Below are 26,860 nucleotides of genomic sequence, written 5' to 3'. Positions count from 1 at the left end.
AAATCTCAAGTTAATCTCATCATATTTGTATTAAACAGAGCACATTGCTCTGTGTAAGTTCTTCTCCTCCACTGGGGACTAAAAAGCTCACAGATTTCATTCTCTGTTTACCTGAAGGGAAATGTAAACAGACAGATATTTGAGTCTGTTTGAGGAGCAGAAGATCGTAGCAGGCGATAACTAACACACAGAAGGGCTCCTGACTGTCCTCTGTTATAGTGTATTGATAATTTCTATCTACTACCTCACGTTTTTTCTTTTTCTCTGCATCTCGTTTTCATTTTCTGTCTTCAAATCTCTCCCTCTCTTTTGCTCTCTGTGATTCTCTGTTTGTCCCTCCCCTCCTCCCTCACACAGACACACACGCACACACGTGCACACACTCGGGCTCACTCTGTTTGGCCCGTCTTCTTTAACCCAGCCCATGAGACATGACAGCACCTGTGATCAGAGGTCTTCCGCGGTATCACAGAAACAGATGTAGTGTCAGCATGTGAGCCAGGCAGTGTGTGTGTGTGTGTGTGTGTGTGTGTGTGGGTGTGTGTGTGTGTGTGTGTGTGTGTGTGTGTGTGTGTGTGTGTGTGTGTGTGTGTGTGTGTGTGTGTGTGTGTGTGATATGAATATCTTAACATACTGAATATGATGTGTAAAAAGCAATGCATATCATCATTCGCTGTTTCTGTGACACCATATGTGTCTATGTCTGTGCTCCGTATACGTCTGCATCCATCCACATGATTAGGAATGCCTTTTTTACTACCGCCAATGCTTGTGTGTGTGTGTGTGTGTGTGTGTGTGTGTGTGTGTGTGTGTGTGTGTGTGTGTGTGTGTGTGCGTGTGTGTACCAGCCAGACAGTGTCATCACTCCATGCAGTAGTGTGATACCGGGGCCCTGGCCCTGATAGACCCCTCTCGCCTGGGTAGTGACTGGAAGCGTGGCCCTGCCAAAAACCCATCTGTCTGTGATCTGCATTCAAATCGGGCAGCTTGGCTCGGTGCGGCACCAACAGGCACACGTGGCGAGGAGGAAAGAGGAGCCACTTGCTTAAAATACAACACTGCGCACACTGTTGCCCTTAGAACGATGGCACTTGTGGAAGTGATGCGTTATTTATTGAATTTCTGCAACCTGTTCTTGTTGTCTTCTTATGGGCCATTTCCTAAAGTGTGAAAAGGCTTTTATGTTACTTGCTTTATCTGCATGTGTCTAATTGGGGTGAATCAGGCGCGCGGCTGCACTTCAGTGTAGTACTTTAAAAATTGATGCTGCGAAATGATTTTCTCCTCAAATAGCTGGCGGTCGGATCCACAGAAAGTATAGAGAAAGGAAATCATTACGCTGCTGTAACGATAATGTTTCTTGGTGGGATTTCTCCTCTCTCCCTTGTCTTCGGGAGGCAGCTGGAGGCCCTGTTCCGTTTTTGATTGTGACAGTCCATTACAAGTAAGGGTTGCCCAAATGTGAGTCCCCTGCGAGGAAAACTCAAGTAAGGCAGATTACTCCGGTTTTATTGGAGTCGGACTCGTAAGAGCTGACATTAATTCAAGACTACAGGAGTGTATTTGATGTCATCCAGGGACTCGGCGAGCTCGTCAGTCATTCAGACAGACAGACGGCGGTCGAAGCTTTGTGTTCGGAAAAAAAGTGTGTGTGGGTCTATTTGTGTGGGTGTGACAGGGTAGTTGTTAGGAAGCCGGGGCGTCGCTGACAGTCGTTTGTTGCCGAGCACCGTGCAGTTGATAAAGTAGCTCCGTTAATCAGGTAAATAGGCCTGTAATGAAGTGTGTTTGTCTCACGGTGTGCCAGCCCAGCGCCAAGCCATCCCGCTGAGACGCTCCTCTTTCTGTCCGTCGGCTGCATCTGCACGTGCACGCCACACACACGCAAACACACACCAATCCACTGGAGACAGATTGGATTGTGTCTAATGCATATTGTATTTTCCCTGACAAGACGCCACCGCCCACGTACAGTAAGTGCCTGTGTTGTCACTGCTGTCAGTACAGAGGAACAGTGATGGCTCCGGGGCCTGAGCTGACGGCTGGAAGTGTGTCCAATGCAGATCAGTGGTGACATCACTCATTATAACGCTGGCTTCCTCTTCCTTAATATTTGTGCTGCAGGCGATACACCGTTAAAACTACCACTCATTGACACATTGTTTAATTCATTCAATTATTATATTCAATTTGATTTTCAAGTCACATTGATATGAATGATTAATTATGAGAATTTGGGATTGGTAATTGGTCAGGCTCCTCTTGTTAGCATTTAGAGTAGTTTTTAGCATATCATTACATTTCTGCCTAAATTCATACACGTCCTAATCGCATCAGTCACGTGGGTTCTCTTAAGGATAGAAACTCCCCGGCACACACACCATGCAATTACCTGCTCATTTTGCCTGATGCTCATTTACAGTGGCAGTGAAATGATAGGCTGTCGCATGGCTTTTACAGTTTAATCATAGGTAGCAACTGCAGAACAGAGATTCAATGACATTGATGCTTGTCACCTTCTTACAAAGAGTCTCGGGCTTAATATTATCCTGCTGTACTTTACAGGTTGTGCTTGAAGAGTGAGAAAGGGTTTACTTTTTCAATTAAATGCTTTATTTTGCAGACGACTTTCCAATTATCGTTTGTGGCAGTTTTCCTATACTGCAAATGATACGAGGGATGTAATTATACCTTTGAAAGTGGGACTCACATAACTTTAGCTGCTTTCAGACGTGCACTGAGTACAGGGGCTGTATCTGAGAACACAGAATGTCCGGATGAGCCGATGTGAGAAAACAAGCAGGAGATGCTCCGCAGGATTCACCGGGAGCGAGTGAATGTTGATGACGTTTTCCGAAACATAATAGACGCAAAAATAAAAAAAATACAAATTACAAAAATACAAATATATGCAGTGTCACACAGGTAGAACACACTATATGTCAAGAGAGCTTTTGGTGATGGGAACGTCAACAAAAACAATTGACATCCGCAGCAGAATTATTACATAATGTCCTGCCTCCGTTAGCTGCACCACCCCTCACCGTAACGCTCTTGAGATTGTTGTTGTTAACGAGTCTGAACTGAGAATCTCCGGACTCATTCTGCCGACAACCTCTGGAGTTCATGTCTTCATGTAGACGGCTATACAGTTTTATTTATCCATGGTGCTGACCCCGTAACTTCACCACATGGTGATGATGCATTTAAACACAGGGTGATCAGGATTCCTTTGTAGGCTGCCATATTTTGTTCACATCAAACGTTGACTCTTGATTTGGTGGGCATGATTATTGAGGAGTGTGTTGGCTTCAATGGTCAGTCTCTTCTTAAAATGATCAGAAAGTAATTGGGGCATCATCCAAACAAGGGCAGAAATGTTGGCTTCTCCCACTGCACCATCTCTGAATAAACTATTAATAATTTTCCGAACCCATTTGTATTCAGATGGGGTCAGTTGCTCAGATATGGTAAACCCTCCGACTGTGTTAGAGTGGCGTGATTCAAGTGCTTGTCTAAATGTCTCTCCCACCCACAGACTGAGGGAGCTGAGGGGGGGGGGGGGGAAACACAACAGAAACTAGATCTTTCTCCAAGTCTCCCTTAATCCCTGATTCCTTTCATAGCCCTTTCGTAATTGCCAAGCTGCCTTTGAGTGAAACGTTTCTTACGGCCAGGTACCAATTACCACCCTATAGGATTTTGAGCCCATGTCAAACTAGACCTGTGTACGTGTTCTTTTTCTGTACGTGGATCTCATCCATTGCAAACACATTACAATACCCTGTCAATCCACTGATTCTGTTTCCACATACATACACACATATATTGTAGATATTAAGTGTATACTGTATATTTAATTTTCACAAATAAACAACCTGTCAAAATGTGAACCATAGTTACACTTTAATTGACTTTAATCTCCCCTCTGTGTTATGGGGTTTTGTGTTCAATTATCATATTTTAGCTTTGCTGCGTATAGTTGTTATCCCCACGTTCGGTTTCCTCAAGATTGTGAGCAGCTTTCATGATGTCACAAATGAGGTCATCTGTGTGAGGTCGTGCTGTTTGGTCTCCCTAATTCCACCTGCTCTGTTGCCGCTAATCTCCTCGCTCTGTTGAATAATAGGCTGCTAGAACTCCAGGAGTAATATTTGACACTCACCTCCTATTTGATGACCAAGTCAAGAATGTTAACGGCTGCTGATTATCACGCTCTGCTGTACATGCTTATTATGTCCTCTGGGCTTCTCAGCCGGCTCCCTGCGCCGTCTCCATTTTGTACAAAGCGCTGCTGCCGCTCGTCTTATTGCACGACTACATCACCCGGTACTCGCCTCCCTACTGCGGCTCCCCGTTAGATTCCATATTGATTTTCAAATTTTATTGCTATCTTTTAAGGCCCTAAATGGCCCCGCTCCTAAATACATCTCAGATTTATTGACCTGGTGTGTGCCCTCTCGATCCGCAGATGGATCCCTGCTGGTTACTCTCAGGTAACAGCTCATGGCAAAGGGTGAGCAGGCTTTTGCTATGAGAGCCTCCAAACTATGGAAGTCTCTAACTTAGACAGACTCAGCCTTTAGCTTCTGTTGGGAGAGCTTGGAAATGGTTGCTTGTACTGACTATTCCCATTTATTGGATCATATCTGTTTTATTGTTTTTTCACTTTTCTCATGGTCTTTTGTCTTGTTTTCATTTTATCTGCCTTAAACATTGTTAACGGCTTTATGAAATGAGAAATACACCCTCCCAGTTTTAATCCTGTGTCCCTGTGTTCACTGATCATTTATCTCAAACAACATATCAACTATATGCCGAAATAACAAAATCATAGTATTTTTACATTGAGATGCCTTTCCTTTCTCTTCCTGTGGCATAGTTTCAACAGTTTGATGTCTGTTTTGATGACTCATCCTGTTCTCAGGGGAGAGGAAGCTGTTAGTCAACTCTGCCACAGGGGGCGTGACGCACATTCAGCGCTATTGGCTACTGTAAATGCCAATCAACATTTGTCACAATTCCCCTCACAGGTTTGTGCTTTTATCAGGCACGTGCACATTTGAGGAACCAAATAGCTCTCTTCCATCTGTTTCAAATAGCTCCTTAAGAAAAGTGTATTGTACTATTTACTATTAACTATTAACTACACAAATTGGCCATTGAGGTTTTGTTTAAACCACAGAAGGATAACCCTAACTAAACTGAGCCGAATGGGTAACAATCAGTGAAATGGCCCTTCAACATTTCTTTTATGTTTTCCATAAAAAAAGTTTTATAATTATTTTAATCTTTGAGCAATTGTCTTTGAGTTTTTACTTGGTATTTTTTGTGGTTGACGATTTGGTTTGAATGAAGGGGGACGTCCCCTTCAAGGATGCTGATGTGAATGAGTTCTGTGCAGCCACTCACCTTTCAGCACCTTTTCCATTCTGTCTCTGACGAGCTGTTGGCATTTGGAGGAAGCCATTATCGCTGAGTGTGATAGAATGAGATATACAACAGGAACCTTCCAGACACTTGTCCACTGTTATCATGAAGTGGAGAAGGAGGGCTGAAGAAGCCTTTAGATTCATTTGGTGCAGTGTTTAGCACTGGCCACGGGGGCAAGTAGGCTCCTGGTTTCTTGAATCTTTCTATGTGGAGTTTGAATGTTCTCCCGTGTGGGTTTTCTCAAGGGACTGCGGCTCCCTCCCACTGTCCAAAAACAAGAACATTGTGAATTAGGTTGATTGGAGACGCAAAATTGTGCGATGTTTGTGAGAGTGACTGGTTGTTTGTCTGTATGTTGACCCCACGCGACATTGTTGATCTGTCCAGTTCTCTGCCTCTAGCCCAATGTCTGGGATTGGCTCCAGCCTCCCTCCCCCACGACCCATATAAGGTTAAGCAGATAATGGGCAGATGGATGGATGACATCGTTTGTTGCCGCTTATAGTTTTGTCACCTAGAGTGAATATAAATTCATCTTTCTCGCACATTATCATGTTAATTTGAAGGAAACAACTGATTTCTATTGTGTCTCTCATTTTGGGTTGTCTTTATTATTTAATCCAAATTATTTAATAGCATAAACATCCCTCCATTTCTCTCCCAGCCCACTGTACTGTAACTCCCTCTTTAAACCAACGCCTTTGCCTTGCCCTCGCCTTTTCCCCAGCCCCACTTCTCCGCGTTAACGGGGTGATAAGCACCTTTGCCTGGGACATTTGTCTCCGCGTACAGAGAAAATGACACTTCAAGGTCTGCCCTGACTAACAGGCCGGCGCTCACATACATACACGGGACAAATGGGGGAAGGGTGTAAAATGGAGGATAGCTAAGACGAGGAAAATGGAAGAAAGGCGAATGAGGTTGAAAACACAAAGGAAGGACAGTTATAGAAAGGGACGGCTGGAGACAGATGAGGGGCAACAAATTAGCTGGAGAAGAATAGTGAAGCAATTAGGCTTTTAAAAGCTGGATGTTGGACTTCAAAGCGTCTGATGTATAGATTTTCCACCCAGGCCTTGACAGCGGTTTTAAGTATTATATCCAGGCTTTTATACACATCACTTTTACGGGTTTTTCTTGTAGATTAAATCCAAAATAATTCCTAAATCATGTCAAACTTTCTTTAATTTCTTTTTGCTTTAAAATCTATAGTCAGAGATTTTGACACACATAGCGTGACAGTACAGGCTCACTGGCGCTGGATGTGGTAACTGATTCGCATCATTTAGCACATGATGCCTCTGTGGTGCACTGCAGGTGGTAGATTTGAAGCATCAGCAGCGGCTCCACCTGCAGCTCCCCATTACAACTAATGCTACAATATCACATTCGCTTTACGGTGATGATGATCCGTCTGGCGCTGTTAGTGAACCAGAGAGTTTTATTTTATTCATTCAACCTGTCTGCGATGACACATCTGAAATCACTCATTCTTCCTGAAAACTGGAATATTTGTTTCTCCTCTGGTCCTCAGCTAACAAGCATGCAGCGTGATTGACAGACACATTCCTCCAGGAAAGAAATGCACGAGCATATGTCATATCAAGCTGAATGATAAATGTAGTGTGTTTCCTTATTGGAGCATAAAAATAATATATTTTTATTTTTAAATCCTTACCTCTTGAAAGGTGTCAGGACTCGCAGTGACGCCAGGAGCTGTTTGATTAAGTTTGGAGTGAACGCATCGAGGTGCAGGCTGAGCCATTGAAAACAATATGTTCATGTCAAAGCTCAGAGCCTTTATCGTCAAAAACGTTTCTTCCCGCGGATTCTGCCTCATGTTTGAATAGAAAATTGCTCGTTTTCAAGGGAGCAAATTGAAGCCCTGAATTATTCTTATTATTAGTGTATTATGTCTCGTCCCATTTTGACACATTTCCCACATGACTGCAATTTGCTTGTCGTTTTTTCTCAATCTTATGATACACAGCGGCACATATACATATCAAAGCCGAAGTGTCAAGAGCGTGTTTGCTCGCATATGTGTGTTAATCATGCTTAATAAATCTTATTCCATTTGAAGCTGTTTGTAGAAAATGCTCAGGCCTGCATTTAAAAAAAATGTAATATTTCCCAGTCCCATCATTGAAAAAACTGACCCCAGCTTTGCTCCTCTTGCTGTTGAACATTCATTGAATTGAGCAGAATAACGAGTTTGGTATCTTCTGCATTATCAAGCTTGAGCACGAAAGTTTCTTTCGCTGAAATGGATTCATGCTAGTTTCACTTCAATTTTCTCCTCCCATTCGCTGAGATGATGGTTTTGCAGAACGATTGTCCCTAATTGATTGGAGGTCATGTCGATCGAGTTCTAATTCTCGTGGATGGCAGCTGCGGTCATTTTTTCCGGCACACGTGCAGAACATGTCCTCTGCTCCCCTGCTGAGGAGATTTGAGTTGCCTTCCATTAAAGATGGTGTTTCCTGCCTCCGGCGGCGCAGGACAGACTCGTGGCGAGCTGACAGTCGTCCTCCTGTGCTGGAACACTATGCCAGTGGTGCCTGACGTAACTCGGCCCTTCCGATTCATATAGCGGAAATGGAAAGAAACAAGAAAAGTCCGGGGTAGTAGTAGATGGATGGAAATGGAGAGCAAGAGAGACGTGCAGACTGAATTGTTGAAAATGCCAGAGAGTGGAGAGATTTGTGTGACAATGTTTACGCAGGAGAGGAACAGATCTTCCTGCACTTTAAAAACGATCTGTTTGTTTCCGTTTTTTCGCTGCTTGGAACATTATGCTGTTGCTCCCTAATCCCCATTTGTAATTAAATGCGTGCTTAGGAGCTGTGCTGGGTTATGTAAACCCTGACTCTCATTGTGGCACACTAAGCTGAATAGGGAAGACGCATAGGAGCGTGCTGCATCCATCTTTCCCTGCTTTCTGGGTCTTGTGTCTCATTTCAGTCTTCGTCTTTTTTCCCCTCTTTCTGTCAAACGGACACTCACACGCTGTCCCCTTCCTTCTACTGTATGTGGTTTTCTCTCTCTCTCTCTCTCTCTCTCTCTCTCTCTCTCTCTCTCTCTCTCTCTCTCTCTCTCTCTCTCTCATACACACAAGCAAGAGAGAGATAAAGAGAGAGAGAGAGAGAACACACACAGAGGAAATCAAGCCTTCAGTGCTCGGCCATCTGAGAAATTGACAAGTCTCCAAAGCTCTCATGGCAGCAGAAGGAGGTTTCCCAGTGAGACTAACTGATTTTTACGATTTAAAAAAAGGGGGGAAATGACTCTATATACTACTTTACTGGATATAGCACCTCACCCTCTCTGGGGTTAAACGAAATATTCATGATTGTATGTTTTATAAAAATGGCATGAATTAGCATTTTTACACACTTGTGTTTTAATGCCTCGAGAGACACTCTGGCAACTTGATTTATTTGTTTTGCAACATGATAATCAAGGACTATGTCTGCCATATGTCAGTCAGCTTGACTGTCTTAGCTTTTCTCATCGGCCCATCCTAAGTTGCAGTTTCATAAATTCAGCTCCTTATATTTCTTAATATTCAATCGCTTCTTTAGGATTATTCGTTTTATTTTGTCACCTTCCTCCGTCTTTCCTGCTCGTGCTTCCATCTCATCTCCACCCTGTTCATCTCCCAACAACTCAATGAGAAGTGCAGTTGAGAGCAGCAGCTGGCTGTCTTTGACTTTACTGCCCCCCGATGGATCTGTGGGTCACTGGCTGTGTGTACGCAGTGCATGTTTGTTTGTGAATTAGAGTCTTTTCTTTGTAGTGATGTGTCCAGGATGTGAGCGGTCCAGTGCTGGCTTTGTTGAAAGTTAGTGAGATTACATTTGCCGAGGCGAAACGTATCCTGGTGCACACACATTGTATCCGATTGAGCATCAGGGAATAACAGGAGAGTTTTTTTCCCTATGGAGTACTATAATTGTCGCTGCTGTACGTTTCATTTGCAGGAGGCCCTGCTCAGGATGCCAGATGTGGGGGAGTTTTACAGCAGTTTGAGCGTATTGCATTTGTCGAACACGCTGCCGCACATGAGGCAGATCAAAGTTACGAGTCAGGTTCCGTGATATTTAGAAAAGCTAGATGAAAAGAAAATCTACATGGAAACTGACTGCTCTTCTCCCACACTGTTTCCTTATCTAGATACAGTAACTTCTAAACCTCTCAAATCTTACTGTCAGTTTTACAGATTCAGACAGTAGTGAATGTACTGGCCTCACACACACACTCACTCACTCCGCCCACAATCTCAGGGCTTGTAATTTAGTACTTATTTTTCCTTATTCTGAAAAAACACATTACTAAACACTAACATTAAATGTATTTACTGTCTTTATCAGCCATTAGCAGATGCAACAACAGAATGCACGGTCAAGTTGTGAAAAACTCAGCAAGGGCAAAACCATAAATCAAACCTACTTTATCAACACATTCTCCCAGTGGAAAATCCCAGGGGCTCAAGAAGTTGCAGAAAGCATCTGTTATTTTCACAAAGTTTAGTCATCGACTCTAAACACAAAAGTCTGAAGGAATAGCCACCCGCCCGTTTTTTGCTCTCCTAACTGAAGTGTTGTATTACACCATTTTCTAAGGCCTTTGGGCCTATGTCCCATGGGACCCTTTGGCCCAATCATGGATAAATATAGAAACAGTTGCTCAGAAATACGAATAACATTCTCATGTCAGTTTTTTTTATTTTATGGCTTTATGGCTGTAATTTCATGATCAGGATGAGTGCAACACATACAGTAAATAGCTGTTGCATTTCATTGTTGACACATTGTTATGGCGACTGTCAAGAAAAGAAAAAGAGATGTGGAATGTTGCATTTTTTGTTGAAGTAAAAGACAACCCAGTGTGCCTAGTTTTAAGGGATGTGGTCGCATTGACGAAAAAGGCTAAACTCAATCGTCAGTACAGCTCAGGGTTGGATGATTTACAAGCACAAAGGAGCTTGGATGAAGTGAATTCACTTTGGTGGAGTTCAGTGTTCCCAACAAGTAGCTTTCACAAGATTCAGGCAGAGTAAATGCTACGGAGGTGAGTTATGTGATGCACAAGTCAATAGCTAAGAAGTTGGAACCTTGTTCAGAAGGAAAACTTTGTTGTGTCTGTTGCAGGGCTGCTTGCACGTGACAAATTAATATTGTTCCAAAGTAAACATTGTTCCAAAGTAACATTGTTCCAAAGTAACATTGTTCCAAAGTGACAGTTTATCTTGAAGAACTGTCGCAGTTCATTTTACTGATATGGCAAGACATTTGAAGTTGTTTGCTCTGAAATGAGATGAATCAACAGACGTAACAAAAGTTTGATCTGAGGGAGGAATCACTGTCTATTTAACCCACTTGTGGGACTTCCAAAGGTGAAGATTTGTTTGTGCAGGTTGTTTTGGCATAGACCAGCTGCAAAATGCATCAGTATCAGCATCATCATCAACATCGTCATCACTACCATCTGACATCGGACAGACTAAAGAGAAACAGTTCTATTGTTCACATTAGAGAGGAAATAATTTAGTATGAATGATGTTAGAAAAATTGAAAAGGCCCTTGACAGGAAACAATGTTCCCTCCCCTGTTCTGATGGTAAACCGTTGCCCTCAAGTCACCACCTGGCTGTGCCCTGAATTATACTTTCTGGCCTAAGTGAGTCTCTGGCCAGGCGGCCGTGTGCCTCCATAGTGCCCTTTTGTTTGACACATGTGACCTTCTAGTTGGCTCAAGTGGCGCTCTGGGTGCTCTAAACCTTCACATAGATCCAGCACTAAAGGTAACTGCACTGCAGAGGTGTCACCCTTTTATTTTTTCACCTCTGAGTCTGTTTACACCACTGGTTAAGGTCAATGTGCGGGTATTTGTAGTTTGCAAATTGTTGTGTATGTGTGTGTTTATTTTTGCACACAGTGACCCATGTGTGTCCGTGTGTGGAGCTCCCCGCTAAGCAGGAGCATTACACCCATAAATCATCACAAACTGTCACTTATTAAAACTTCAACATCCGTCGGGTCAAATCCAGCAGCTTGGCTTCGAGTAATCCATTTTAAGGTAGCGTAAGCTCGCAGAGCGCCTGTCGAGGAATGCTGTTCTATGACGTTTACCATCGGTGGGGTTAAGCCAACAACACCGTGGGAATGATGCAGTCACCGTGGTGTTCCTGGCCCAGAATACACCAAGAGTAGATAGTATAGTATGATGTCCATTACAAAATCATCCTCAAAGTTAATGTGCAGGGGCTTGTTTCGGCTACCGATTGTATCTGTCACATGTTGATAAAGCTCTGGGGATTTACCTTATCCGTGTGTAAAGCCTATTCAATATGTCTTATGCACAAAACCGCTTACTGTTTCATACCGACGCTACACCACCCCTCGTGATTTTTGATGTCCTGATAAATTCATCTCAGCCCGCTTATTGAGCACGGCAGAATATCTGGTAATCCCTGTGAACACACTGACCTCCTCTTGAGTTTCACTGTCTGCAGGGGATGCCATTCTTCAAAGTGCTTAGCACCAGTTCTTGAATCTGTATTGAGTTAGAACAGGAGCAATAAAGCGAGAAGAGGAGATTAAAAATATTTGGTGTTTGACCTTGTTAGTAAACCACATGTCTATGGATACTAGTGTCAATGCTAATGTTTCTGTGTAGACTAAACGTGGCAGCTCTCCAAAAGTAAAGCATGAGAGTCCCTTTCGCCCCCTGGTGGCTGTCTGTAATATATCTTAATATCTTAAACCCCTCCTCCTGCATGTTAATGGATGGGACATTGATAAAGCTAAAAAGTCAAAGTACATGTTAATTGAAGTTTTTTTCAAAGAGGGTTTCTGTCATTTTAGGTAAATCTTTTCACATGTCAGTTTTAATTACATCATAAAACGTCACGATTGATAGCTGAGACTGACTCACGATTGGTCGAGTGCATGTATTAACAGGAAGTTGACACTTCGGCTCCCCCAATTGTTACGACTTGGACTCATGCTCTGGCACAAGATGGCAGCGTTGATATGCAGGATATTTTAGCTTCATTTTTGGATAGTGGGTTGAAGCATAGACGTCATATCCATCTTCAAGTGGTTTGGATGGTTTAACTGGAATATAGATATAGTACAGTGTGATTTGTGGGATATATTTTTGTGTGTGCATGTGTGTGCATGCATATGTCTCCAGAGTGTATCACACGCTGAGGATTACTGCAGATAATATACACAGCCAATAGCCTCTTTGATTGAGGGCATTTCCTGCTGCCGTTATGTGTATACACATAGCGCACAGCACACACTTGGGTGTTTGTTTGTGTGCACAACCACACCCATACATATATATATATATATACAAAAAAGGAGAGAGAGGCACACTTAGAACTTGTAAGAGTCTTTATCAATGTCCTTATCCTTGCTGTCAGGATGAGGATATGATTTTTGAACTTTAAAGGCTGACAGCAGTGTGTATGTGCGAGCGTTAGTGTGTGGCTGACAGGCATTCACACAAAACGCCACAATGACAGTCAAGGCCCTTGTTGGTTTGTTTATCAAAACAAAGACTTGTCACTCTGTTAGGGGGAAAAAAGAGATTAGATAATCCTGCTCAGCACAGCCAAGGCAAGTAAATAATGGGAGCACTGAGAGAGGAAAAATGGAGAGAGAGAAAACAGATTTCAGAGTTTGAACAGAACTAAACCGTGTGTGTGTGTGTGTGTGTGTGTGTGTGTGTGTGTGTGTGTGTGTGTGTGTGTGTGTGTGTGTGTGTGTGTGTGTGTGTGTGTGTGTGTGTGTGTGTGTGTGAGTCAAATAGCTTTCACTGGTCTACTCCCCCTTTTTATAGCCTAAACATTTGTGAAGCTTCTCCCTTAATAGCTTCCCTCCTCCTCCATCTTCTGCTTCAATTGGACTACTAATTATGTAAAGTGTGGCGCTTGCTCGAAAACACACAAATACATACATGCACTCACATGCACAGACTGACAAGAAGCAGCGTAATCACCATCTGAAATGACATCCTCACTGCTGCTGATGTCTCATTTAAGAAATATCAAGTTGCAGCGGCTGCTTTACATGCCACTCTGTGTGTGTCCATATGTGTGTGTTTCATGGATGTAATGTTGCATCCATACAATTGTAAAGGCACTTACACTGTGATTACATGGAGTGCAATCTCATGCAGTATCTTGCTGAGGCTCATTATCAGCTTGACATTAGCTGTGAATGGCTATAATCACAGCAGCAGTCTTCTCCATTTCCAGAAATTGATCTTTAATATTCCACAAATGTGAAGTGATGTCTGGCTCAGCGGCTCAGCTGCTTCCACGTCTTTACACCTCTGACTAGTGAAGCTTTGCACAATACTGTGGCTACGACTATGAGGTCTGAGATACCGTGATACCTACTATTCTAACTTAAAGGGAGATTCAGACTTCATACAACATGAGTTTACAACCTCTACACCCTTGTTCATTGGTTTGTTTGATTGTGAATGGAATTATGAAAAAAACTACTGGACAAATTTCCATGAAACTTGATGAAAGGACGGGCCATGGGCCAAGAAAGAACCAATTGCATTTTGATTTTTTAATCACTTTCTGTAACATTGTGAGATAGTGTGTTTTTTTTACATAGCCCAGATTTTCCCAGGGAATAATTCATGGGACTCTAAGGGGAAAAAACAGGCACATTTAGGGAACTGATATCTTTCCATGTATTTAGTGTATAATTTTTATGTGGTTTAATTAAATTTAAGGGGACTCTTGGTCCTTGCCAGAGGTCTACAATCTACTGAGGGCCATTCTACATTCATGTTCGAGTTTTTTCCATCACTGCTGTTGTTAATAATAGCATTGTAAATACAAAGTTAGTTACTGAGATCTAGTAATCAGCTACATTGGTTGAGAAGAAATAACAACGCAGCAAAATAAATAGCTTGACATTTTGGATTTGCCTCCTTTGACAAAATCACTTAAGCTTATGTTTGCTTATTGTTGCATTAAGACTTTTGATTAAGTCACTTCCAATAAATGAACATTGTTGGTGGCAAGATGTTGACATTTCGATCTGGTGTCTGCTATTCTTGTTGTTGTCGAGTTTTATTATTGTTAATGGACTAATCGTCTCATTTCTTGGGCAGAAATACTGCACATTTGACACAGCGAGAAGTATTGTGTGAAGCAGAGAAGTGATTCTGTCCCATCAATCATGCAATGTTTAGAGAAGTATCTGCCCTAACCCTCAGTTGTTCTAAATAGACTGTGGTTTGTTGTGTTCAGAATAAACTAAGCCCTCTGTCTGTTTTGGTTTACAGCCACTCAAAGCCGAGAGAGTCATGCGGTGCGAATCAAATACATCGAACTGAAGTCAACCCCAAAAGCCCCTCTCCTTTCTAGCACAATAAAAATCCATTTTACTATGACACAGCCGATCCTGCTGAGAGTGATCAATGACAGTCAGACGTGATTGGGACCACTTTGCCCCCCAAAAGGATGATGTGCAGCAAAACAGCCCTCTGAAATTGGCTGCTATTATTCTGGGGCTTACTTAAAAAGCAACAGTGCAGTGTTGATGGCGGAACAGTGAAGCACACTGTTAAACTGATTCTTGAGGCTATTTGTCAACCATAAACAGCTTAAACCAGGTAAAGCTGCAAATCAGTCCCAATTTGCTCGATTTGTTTTTTGTAAATATCCCTCAGTTCATGAATAAATATCTGGGAAATGATTGACGTTCCGTGGCGGAGCAGTGGTGCAGTAGTTGGCACTCACAGCAAGAAGGTTCCCGCTCCACGCGGTCCACAGGGCCGATACCCACAATCATGCTTCTTCAAGCAAACAACACAAGCCCACACTCCACAGATCCCAACAATATCTTTCTTATCTTTCTGCGACCAACACTCACTGAAGCAGCAGCAGAATAAGATAACAAATTATACTTCACATCAAAGACAACCTTAAGTTTAGGACTTACCTCTGATGTTTTGCCACGATAAGTTTTGTTTTAGTCCATAACTCTGGGAAACAACTCCGAGGTAAAACTTCTCTAACTTTGCTCTGCTTCAGTTTATTAGCATATAATGTGGCCCAGATAACACACTATGGATTGCAAGAGGTTTATGGACTACAACTGGATGATTCAATAGGGGATAGTCACTCTAAGAATGTAATATTTTGTTTGAAATTAAGTCTTTCAAATTAGATTACCGGAAAACATGAGCGTTTTTCACTCTTGCGGGAACAACTCTCACATTCAGCAGTTGCAAAATGATCCGGTGAGTTCATCCTCACCAAAACTCTGAGCCTGTACAATGAGCGTCGCTCTCTGGGGTTGGCTCCAGCCCCCCATGCAACCCTCAAAGTTTCGGGGTATAGATAATGGATGGAAGGATGACATGAAATGCTAACATGCTAAGTAGGATTCACATTGTTGTGTATTTCTCCCACCTGTTGGTTCCAGTGCATTAGTATTCCAACTTGTGGGGCAGGTCCCACCCACTTAATTCCAAGTGTGTGCCAAGTCCTCTCAAACTCCAGAGAGGACATCGCACTTTGTATCACGGCGTGCTTTTCTTTGCCTCCTCCTCTTGTCTCTTTGAGTTTTCTGAGCTTCTGATTGACTCTCGCCACGTTTTCTCTCCTCTTGTAGTGGAAGCCTGGGACCCGACCGGGCCCACAAATCAATATATGCCTCTGACAGTTTGGGGATCCATCTGTGAACCGCCCATGTTTATTTTCTTTTTTGTTTTATGCGTGTGTGAGAGACCGAGACAGAGCAAAGGAGACATGAAGAGGGACAGAGCCAGAGCAATTTAAAATTGACTAGAACAATAGTGAGCCAAGGTTTCATTATCCTCCAGGCTACAGTCGACAGCTTGTTCATAGAATGGATTTTAGCCTGTAAAGCCACTCAGACAAATGTGGGGTTTTCTTTTCTTTTCTTTTTATCGCAGGGCACGTTTTGGTGAGGTGAACGGTTCAGTGATCTCACATTACTTCACAACTTTTGCAACAGATCACACGGATTTGACATTTAAGCCAGCGGTGCATAGCATTTGTCTCCCCCTATTGTCAGGGAGAGTTATTACATTGTGAAATGCCGTGAAATTCCCTCAGCTCCTAAACAATAATCACCTCCACCGACGAGGTTATGTTTTTGTTTGCGTTTACTTGTTTGTAAGTAAGCAGGATTACGCTAAAACTAATCAAGCGATTTCCATTATATTTTGTGGAGGGGTGCGGCATGACCCAAAGAAGAACCAATTATATTTTAGTGCAGATACAAGATTATATTTTTTGGAGCGTTTTGCAATATCCACTCCACTGAGTGTCATTCTAGCTTATTACTTAGATAAATAAAAGGCTTCACTGTAACCCATTCCAAATATATAACAAATTCCAACCAGTCCCTTCTCTTCTGGCAGATGCTTTCCACACCAGTGGTAATCCGTGTTTGTCCTCACTGTTGATCGCCTTCCTTTTCAGACTGTAATCCTCCCTCTTTATGCTAAGTTTCTTTATCATCTGGAGCATTGCAAATTTTTCTCTGATTCCTCGTAGGTTTTTCTGCCCTGGTTGCTTCCTTTCTTCCATTCTGGCAAACTTGCTGGTTGACGGGAGTGTCACCATAGGCGTCGGTTTTTACTCCGCAGCAACATAGAGAGATTTGTCACGGTGCAAATAACCTGGAAAAACCTCTTTATTCAGTAAACCTCATGTAAAGAAGCAGAGGCAGCAGCGAGCAGTACGTGACATGTGACATTGCATCGTTTACAGGTACCACCCGTCTCTGGGGTCACGCTCACCTACAGCCTCAGCATTTCCCGGGATGCAGCCGAATGGTGGTGCATTTCAGAGGCCGGAGGGCTATTTTTTCTTTAAAAGCTGATGTGTCAAAACAGGTATTTCATGGTTGGATACCCTTTTAATCTGTCTCTCTCTCCCCATGAGGCTTCCAGTCTGCTGACAGCCCTCCTCTCTTTCTTTGCCCCCACGAGCTCCGGCTCTCTCCTCCCTTTTTTCCGTAAGAAAGGAACAGGATCCAGACCAGTCCAGCTCGACAGCCTTTGAAACTGCGTGATCCACGTTGTCTTATTGCCTCTATCTAACTGCGAAACTGCTTGTCTTGCTCGAGTGTGTAAAGACAATTTCTTTTTTTATGGCGTGAGAGCCACAGTGATTTCACATTTCTAAAACAAGATTTTACAATTAGGGTAAAGACACCAACCAACAGCTTCGGGGGGTGAAAGGGAGAGGAGGAAGTGGCATGGTGATTTAATTTTCTGCACACTGAGCAGCGTGTGTGCACTTCAGCAGCTTGAGCTCCCAGACACTCGGCTCTCAGTCGATGGATGATGAATACAACTGCAACTGGGCATGTGGGACATACGTATGTGTGTGTGTGTTGATAAAATATACAGGTGACACGCGGGTTCCAACTTTAAATTAGGTTCATTGTGTGTGTGTGTGTGTGTGTGTGTGTGTGTGTGTGTGTGTGTGTGTGTGTGTGTGTGTGTTGTGTTGTGGAATCAGGAGCTTTGGTAGCATGAACACAGTCAGAAGAAGGTGAAGCATATGTAAAATATAACTGTGTCTTTATGCTGGTATGCTGGTATCTGTTATTTTGCACACACACACACACACACACACACACACACACACACACACACACACACACACGTAACAGGCACATCATCTGTGTTCAAATCATCATCCTTACTCAAACTCTTCCGTCTCTTCTTGTCAGAATCTTCGACCCTGTCTTACGACGGCAGCATGTACATGAAGGTGGTGATGCCGAACGTCATGCACACCGAGGCCGAGGACGTCTCCCTGCGTTTCATGTCCCAGCGGGCGTTTGGCCTGCTCATGGCCGCCACCTCCCGCGAGTCGGCTGACACGCTGAGGCTCGAGCTGGACAGCGGGAGGGTGAAACTGACTGTCAACCTAGGTATCGTATAAACCGTCCCCGTCGGCTCTACCTCACCTCGTATTTCAGAGGGAGGCCTGACTGTTTTTGTGTTTTCATTCTTTTTTATTTGAGGTCCAGACTTGATATCAGACCTAACACATACTAAAACTATTTTCTTTTCTAGTTTGTCTTTGTAGTTGCATGCACTGTTTTTGACTTGCCTGGATTTCTTGCCTTGATGCTTAGTTGTCTTTGTAGATTCTTACATCCATCGATCTAACACTTAACAAAGTTATCATGCTCTGCAGTGCATCTTTTGAACAAATCATTGATCACTTTGTAGAAATAGATTTTTCTAAAGGCTCAGCATTTGGCTTTCTAAAGTACTTTAATAGATGGCACAGTCCTCAAACATACTTCAATTCAGTTAGCAACATTTCCAAATTACACTCAGCCATCTATTCAGAACTGCAGGTAAGAGGCATTCATACATTTCAGCGCTGCTCTGATTGTTTGCATTCTTCTCACATGGGTCTGTGCTCTTTTTATTTGATTGTTTTTCTCATGATAGCAGGTTCATGTTTCTCTCTGTCCATTAGTAACCCTTGGTCTAGCTGGCATCTCCCATGCCGTGTTCAAAGATGGCACTCACCCCTTCAAAGGCCCCGAGCCTGCGGCCCATCTGGCAAACAGCCCGATGCCACAGCACCAAGCGCGCCTGCAGATGGTGACATGGGTGGTACATTTAAGTAGAGTGCAGGCCTTTATACCAGTGAGCCAAGAGTAGATTCTCTTGCTGCAAAGTCTGGGGGTACATAGAAAATATCTGTAATTTGGATATTATCTAATGCATTAAACCAGGTCACCACAGCTGATAAAACCATGGACCATGTCTAGTCCAAATTTCGTGATTTTTAATATGCAATGTGGTCTTTTTTTTCAAACAGTTTAACTTGAAATTCAAAATAAATTCGAAATTCTAACATAATCGGTTGAATTCACGGAGCCCTATGTTCCATAACTTCCACAGGACCCTCTGAGGGGGGGTCTCCAGGCCTCTGTACGGTGTTGGTGCTGCGTGGCTCGAGGCAGTTTGCTCCCACTTTTCTGTTGTGGTTGACGGCACATGAGCAGCCTGGTCACAAGGATTTCAACCTGCACCTGCCAAACACAGGTTCAGTGCAAGGTTATCAGTGGGGATTTTAATACGAGCCTCAGTTTTTAATGACGAATGATTTAAACATGTCTCAATTTCACATTAATGCAGTTCAATATTTGCTGGGTTGCGAAATCGATGTGGCCATTGAATTGCAAGCGACCATTTTGAATTGAAGTCATTCAACATGCAGCCAAACTATAGAAAAAAATAATACCCAGACCTCTATTGACATGCATGTTCGATCAAATTCAACCAAACATCTGTAAAGTGATCATCACGGGATTCATTTGGATTTCCAGTATCAGAATAGTCACATTGACCAATCAGTCGCCAACCAGGCTAAAAATGGCCGCCGGCATCATGTGACCGTCCCCGGAAGGTGGCTTTTCTTGCTCTTGGATGTCTGCAGCTGTAACCTTGAAGGATGCGATTTCATCTGTCACTTATTCTCCCCTCCCCATCTAGACTGTGTCAGGATAAACTGTAACACCAGTAAGTCAACATTCTTCTTCTGCAGCCTTCTTCCTTCAGTCAATGTTTGATTATAGCCTGTGTGCTAGATGTAAGGGGCAGGGGTGTGTGAATGCAGGGGACTGATAAGAGGATTTCTCCGATAAGACGTAATAGCCAGAGATCAAAGTTATGCAAATCTGACTTCATGTACTCTGTATATATCAAATGGCCCAATTTTTTAATTAATTCAGGCAACTAGTTCTTAATCTTTCCCTCTGTGCGCCTATAGCGACTCTATTGGCTGTATTGTTCTCCCCAATTATACCGTAATATATTGCAGTGTGTCTCAGTTGCTTTGTTTTCTTGCCTTCCTTGATTAAACACATAATGCAGTATATAGACCTGTAATGTGATAAACAGATGGTGTTAGCAGACGTGCTCTTACTGAGAAAAAACGACTCAGTTATTTTTTACTGTCTCACAAAAAGTTGAAAGGGAGTACGAAGAGTTGAGGAGTTTCAGTTTTTCTTATTAAATTCACTGAAGAGACAAACTGTGGAGGCCTGTTAATATTGATCGTTGTCATTAAGTAATGAGGTTAGAATTCAAATAGAGATAATGATTATTAAATTAAGATGGAAATCAATGTTTTTTGTCATTTGAATCTCATTCTTCAGTGAATGATTAATTAATCAAGTTAAGTCAAGTTTGCACTTTTGGATTGAAGTCACAATGTGGCGATTGCAAGCTGTAAAAACAGGTTGTAAAGTGCATTTTGAATTAGTAAAAAAACAATTTGATCTGTTTTGATCCTTCACATTCAATAATTCTACACATGTGAAGTGATGTCTTTCTGATGTTTTTTTAACATCACACTGTACACTAGAATTCGTCAATATAAGTTTAGTAAAATTTTGCAAATTTATTTTCAGAAAATCAATAAACAAACGATACTTTTCTCTGAGTTAAAAACCTTGGTTCAATATTATTCAGCAGATGCAGGACTCGGGCCTTTTGGTTAACATGATGGGGCTGGACTGCCCCCTAGTGGTTAGTTGTATGAATTACTCAACTCTGACCAATCTCTGCAAGTGTATTAAAAGCTGCAAAAGAACTACATTTTGTGGTAATCAATCATTTGTTATTAAATTTGAATCAGTCTGAATGTAGTGAAGGTTTAACTTGGAAGAAACATTCAAAAGTATCACGAGCAAGGCAGAGACAGTCTTATAAATTGTATTAATTCTTCCTGGATTGTTTGGGCTGAGTCATTGGTTGTGAGTCCTTGTATGAGTCAATTGTGATTTGTATTGTTTTCCACTGTTGTCTGATCCAAACCAAATGTTTGTTAAATTCGACTATCTCCAAATGAGAAATAAGATCATTTCAATTTGAGAAAACGTTTTTTTAAACGACACATTTAAGGTTAAGGATTTTCTGGTCAGTGGCCGTTTTGCTGTGAAAACATGGATTTGGTTTGTGTCTGTGCTTCCCCGTCCCTTCACTAACTAACCCTCCTCTTCAGGCAAAGGCCCTGAGGTTCTTTATGCCGGACAAAAGCTCAACGACAATGATTGGCACGCGGTACGAGTTGTCCGCCGCGGTAAAAACTTCAAACTCACTGTGGATGACGACATGGCCGAAGGTATTTCCCCCGTGAACTGCTCACTGGCTGTTTTACTATATAGATGATACGCATGCTTGATTCTTTTCTCTTTTTTTTGACAGTGAAGATGGTTCTACTCTTTTTTAAAGATGCTATTTTAGGATTCAGTTAAATTAGATTTTATAAAACTCATAAAAACTACAAGGGCACTAATGGAGCACATACTTCCACCAAGGCTGATCGGCCACTTTATCACCATGCTGCATGTAAATGCATTGAGATCAGATTCATAGATGATAGCCCTCTACATGTGCCTGATTATTTTCATAAAGATTATTGCATTATTCGTTGAGAATTCCTGATATTGTCAAAGAAAGCATCCTATCTTGTAATGTTAAATTGTTAAAGTTTAAAAAATAATATTTCTCGATTCACCCCTTAATCAATGTATCTCCAAAAGTTGTTTTGGCCCATACCCCACCCTCCCCCCAAGTTTAAATAAAACCAACTCAGTAGTTTTTGCCTAATCCTACTAGCAGACTGACAAACAGCAAAGAAAACATAACCACTTTGGTGGATATAAAGATAGGCAATTAAAATGACCTATGAACAGAAATGGAATATAATATCCGTGATTATGTTCTAAGTAGTATACAATCACCTAAAACTAAGGATCAACATGTTTTCAATACCTTAGAAACAACCGTTCATATTTGCATAGGAAGAGGCTCCTCTTTCATGGAGTCCTCCATCTTTCTACAGTAGCTCAGAAAGGACAAACCAAACACTAGCTGTAGTCTGAGATTTGGGTTTTTTATATTTTCTAAAGGCGACTGTTGCTTTTCCTACTCACTTGGTGGGAATTCAGTTGGTTTGCAGTGTGCGACCTCACCACTAGATGCCTCTAAATCCTACACCCTGGCCCTTAAATAGAATAGAGATACTGGCCTTATGAAACAAAACATTTTCTGGTCTGTATTGTCACCATTTCATAATTAGCTAATGTGTGTTTACACAATATGTTAGTTTTAACTTGACTGTAAGCTTGGGTGGGGTTATTGCATAAAGTTAAATGAAGGTTAGGTTGCTTGTCCTCCCTCCTCTTCAACCCCTTCATCCCCTGGCTTCTTCTCTTTCTCTCTCCCCTCCTCCATCTCAGGCCAGATGGTGGGCGACCACACCCGTCTGGAGTTCAACAACGTGGAGACGGGCATCTTGACTGAGAGGCGCTTCGTTTCGTCCGCTCCCTCCTCCTTCATAGGGCATCTTCAGGTAGGAGGTGCAATAAATTCATGAAGCAACAGATGCATGGTAACTGTAAACCACAAGGTTCCTCCATCATGTCGGCCAAAGCGTCAACAGGTGTATGTTTGTGAGGATGAACCTAATTTTTAAATTAAAGGTACAGATTATCATCTAATACTCTGTGTTCATTATGAGTGTTTCCTGTGATTGGGTACGACTCAAAACACAAAATCAAATTAAGTCTAATCAAGTAAATTATGCTTCAAGATTTTATTAACACCATCTGTCACCAACTCTCCCCGCAGAGCCTGAAGTTTAACGGCATGCAGTACATCGACATGTGCAAGAACGGGGACATCGACTTCTGCGAGCTCAACGCCCGTTTCGGCATGCGCTTCATCATCGCCGACCCCGTGACCTTCAAGACCAAGGGCAGCTACCTGGGCTTGGCCACGCTGCAGGCCTACAACACAATGCACCTCTTCTTTCAGTTCAAAACCACGTCACCTGACGGTTTCATCGTCTTCAACAGCGGAGACGGGAGCGACTTCATCGCCGTGGAGTTGGTCAAAGGGTGAGTGAGACGGTGAAGGGGACGTGTTGATGTTCTGGTCCTTGGTTGTGTACAGAGACCTTTTGTGAGCTTGTAACAATTAAAAGTTATTGTTAGAGATTTTTTTTATTGCAATTATTTCATAAATCTGTGCAAGCTCGAGGTTTCCGATGTATTTCCATGTCCCTGCAACAATTATTTTAATTTTAATTTTTCATACATCCAGTGACATAGAGTTAATCATCCACATGTATACATAGGTACATTTACACACATGTATGCATGAGTATTTGTAAGTATATACATAGTTAATGCCTGCTCATACAGACACATCTACTCTCACTGTGTGTGTGTGTGGGGGTTACAGGTATTATTCATGTTGTGGGGACTTAAATCTATTTGCACTGTCACATTTAGGGGACTTGTTTTCCTTATCGGGACAAAAAGACTCAACAACTGTGTGTGTGTGTGTGTGTGTGTGTGTGTGTTTGGGTGCGTCTGTCTGTCTGTTCTAACCCTCTTATATAAGTACACTGATTATCTGCTTGTTTTTCAACCCAGGATCCTCTGTTCCTCTGCAGATTATATCCTCTGTCTCTTCATTTCTAACTCTTCTAGCTTATTCTCTACATTCCTTAGATTCCCTCTGTCGTTTCTTTCCATTACTGAATTAATTGAATTGCGGTTTCTTAACCAGTTATTTGCCTCAGGGCTGAGATCCTACATAGACACTGATCCATTTCTGCCTTAGATCTGCTGCTATTTTCCAATAATAACATATTCAGGATTAACTTTTTTTCCATATTGAAAATACATTAAACATATTAAAGTTTTAAAATTGGTCAGATGAAGGAAAAGTGTGAGTGGTTTGCTTTTATCTTATATTTTACCACATTTTCTCCAGTTATCTGAATATTTATTTTTGAAGATTTGGAGTAATGAAGAATCTCCCCAGTATAGTAACTACTAATACCAGTAGTTTTTTGTTGTTTGGTGCTATTGTAAGTGTCCAAATGAGATTGAGAGTTTTTCTAATGAAATCAATCAGTCTGGGAAGATAACACACACACACACACACACACACACACACACACACACACACACACACACACACACACACACACACACACACACACACACACACACACACACACACACACACGAACAAACAAACCCTGATGTGTTCATCTCCTGTTTCGTTCATGCCAGGTTCATCCACTACGTGTTCAACCTGGGGAATGGGCCGAGTCTGTTGAAGGGGAACAGTGACAACCCGCTGAACGACAACCAGTGGCACAACGTTGTCATCACACGCGACGTCGCCAACACGCACACACTGAAGGTGGACTCAAAGTCAGTTACCCAGAATGTCGACGGAGCAAAGAACCTCGACCTCAAAGGTACTGCCAGAAGAAGAAGAGGCTCAAATGATCATCTTCATGATTGAGGCCAACAAAATATCATACAGCCCATTCAGCATCTCCACATCCCCAGCAATATACACACACAATACTTGATTGAAATAACTTCATATCCTATGTTATGAAAAGCATTATAATAAATAAACTGTTATACTAAGAGATACATAAACATTTAAATAAATGTCCACATTTGAATATTACATGAGGTCAAAGGTCAGACGGTTCCCGTAGTTCCACTACTGACCCTGCTAAAGTTGATACAGTTTTTTGTGTAGATTTCTCACAGCAGGTATCATACGGTGATTCAGAGTTAAAGCTTAGGTAAATGATGGCATCGAGGAACTGTAGGGTGTACGAGTATTAGGGCCCATTAAATTGGAAACAAATGTCTGATTTCAAGACAGAAGTACTATTATGAAAAGGAAGTTGTGAGTTTATAAGAAATACGTTGTTAAATTTAAGAATATTTGAAACGCAGGCGAAATACTGATTATCTGATCTTCCCACTGCAACATGTAGCCTAAAATTAAGACCTTTTCTCATAATATTACAACTTTATTCTCATACAATTACGACTTTGTAGTTGTAATATTACAACTTTATTTTTTATGAAGTCAAGACTTTATTTTAGTAATATTACAGCTTTACTGTGGTAATATTATAACTTTATTCCTGTAAAAAAAATTCTCAAAATCTATTTATTCTTCACCATAGCCCCAATACTGTCTTAGAAAAGAGGTTGTGATTAAATAGTTACTTTGAACTGAGGTTTGTTTCGAAATCAACAAATATTCTCCGTTTGATAGAAATTGTTCATTAGACATTATTCATCAGATTTCATAGTTGAATTTCATTAAGTGACTTTCCTAGGATCGTCCCAGAATAAGCCTGATAACTTCCCTAATGTGCTGCCTCCCTCCCCATCTTCCATCAGGTGACCTGTTCATCGGGGGTCTCGGACCCAACATGTACCAGAACCTCCCGAAGCTGGTGGTTTCCCGTGAGGGCTTCCAGGGCTGCTTGGCCTCAGTGGACCTGAACGGCCGCCTGCCAGACCTCATCAATGACGCCCTTTTCCGCAGCGGGCAGATTGAGCGTGGCTGCGAAGGTACAGATGGCCTGTAGCTCAGAAGAATCATGACCTGCCTCCTGAGATTTATTAGTCTAATTAGATTCTCTTCAGTGGCCCTTAAAGCCATCCGCTGGCATTGTTAATCCTAATCCTATTTTCTTTTTCTTCGCCGGCCATTTGTCACAGGATAGGTTTAAATTTGTCTTTCAGTTCCTCTAATATTGGCTTGTTAACTTTTTATGTTGCATAAACATATTATAAAATAGCGGAATGTATTAAGACCTGAAAAACAAAACAAATACAAGTGATAAAAATACTTAGAAAAATATGTTCAGGTCTCAGACCATTATTTTAAATGGTAAAATAATTTTTATTCAACCCTCATGACGCTGAGCCGCTACTCGTGACGTTTTCTCCTCCCCATAATTTGAAATGACCTTCTCAAGACAAACAACCTTGTCTCCAGAGCAGACTACAAAAGCGTTGCTCATGTGGCATTTGTGCAGCAATAGAATTCATTTAGTCTCTTTATTATTGTTTTTTAATGGCACATCACATTTACCTTGAAGTTGGTTCCATCCATATTAGATATTCTGCTATATTCTCTTGCCAAAACTATTTGGACCAATTTAGAGTGAGATAGATTATTATTTTTGCCCATTTAAATGTTAATTATGTTTAAAAAAATATGATGATCCTTATGTATGATGCATGCCCTCCTGTAGGGGGCAGTAAAATATTAAAATAAGCAGCTTTCATGGAGAAAACACTTCTACTTATACTACAATACTTGATATTTAAAGCCAAACACTTCTAAACTGTATTATGAAGAAGATGCCACTATATAGGTGCTGACACATCAGCCAGAGCCCCCACTAACAAATCAACAGCCTATAGTACACTCTGTGTAAGTGTTCAGACGTCTAACAATGCTGGTCCCTCACTAACCTTTCCTCGTTTTCCGCTCTCTGCTCTGTTCTGTTTGTTACTTTTTTCTTT

At 41.9% G+C, this 26,860-nt stretch overlaps 1 protein-coding gene across 15 annotated transcripts in view; it reads left to right on the top strand.

Annotated features, from left to right (window-relative positions):
* Positions 1–26,860, top strand: part of LOC118099626 (neurexin-3b) — a 280,728-nt gene that overhangs the window by 94,465 nt on the left and 159,403 nt on the right. For 12 of the 15 annotated variants that reach the window (XR_004694316.2, XM_035144315.2, XM_035144313.2 and 9 more), the window contains 7 exons: positions 18,188–18,391; positions 19,977–20,003; positions 21,490–21,609; positions 22,730–22,842; positions 23,121–23,389; positions 24,578–24,768; positions 25,724–25,897. Coding sequence is in view for 13 of the 15 variants with exons in the window: in XM_035144315.2 (XP_035000206.1) it covers positions 18,188–18,391; positions 19,977–20,003; positions 21,490–21,609; positions 22,730–22,842; positions 23,121–23,389; positions 24,578–24,768; positions 25,724–25,897 (1,098 nt within the window). In the remaining 2 variants the exon portion in view is untranslated. The remainder of the gene's footprint in view (positions 1–18,187; positions 18,392–19,976; positions 20,004–21,489; positions 21,610–22,729; positions 22,843–23,120; positions 23,390–24,577; positions 24,769–25,723; positions 25,898–26,860) is intronic. The other 3 variants (XR_004694317.2, XM_035144320.2, XM_035144318.2) reach the window with 1 other exon arrangement.

The sequence above is a fragment of the Hippoglossus stenolepis genome, chromosome 20 (assembly GCF_022539355.2).
Source record: "Hippoglossus stenolepis isolate QCI-W04-F060 chromosome 20, HSTE1.2, whole genome shotgun sequence".
Taxonomy (NCBI): domain Eukaryota; kingdom Metazoa; phylum Chordata; class Actinopteri; order Pleuronectiformes; family Pleuronectidae; genus Hippoglossus; species Hippoglossus stenolepis.
This window is presented reverse-complemented; position numbering and strand designations above follow the sequence as displayed.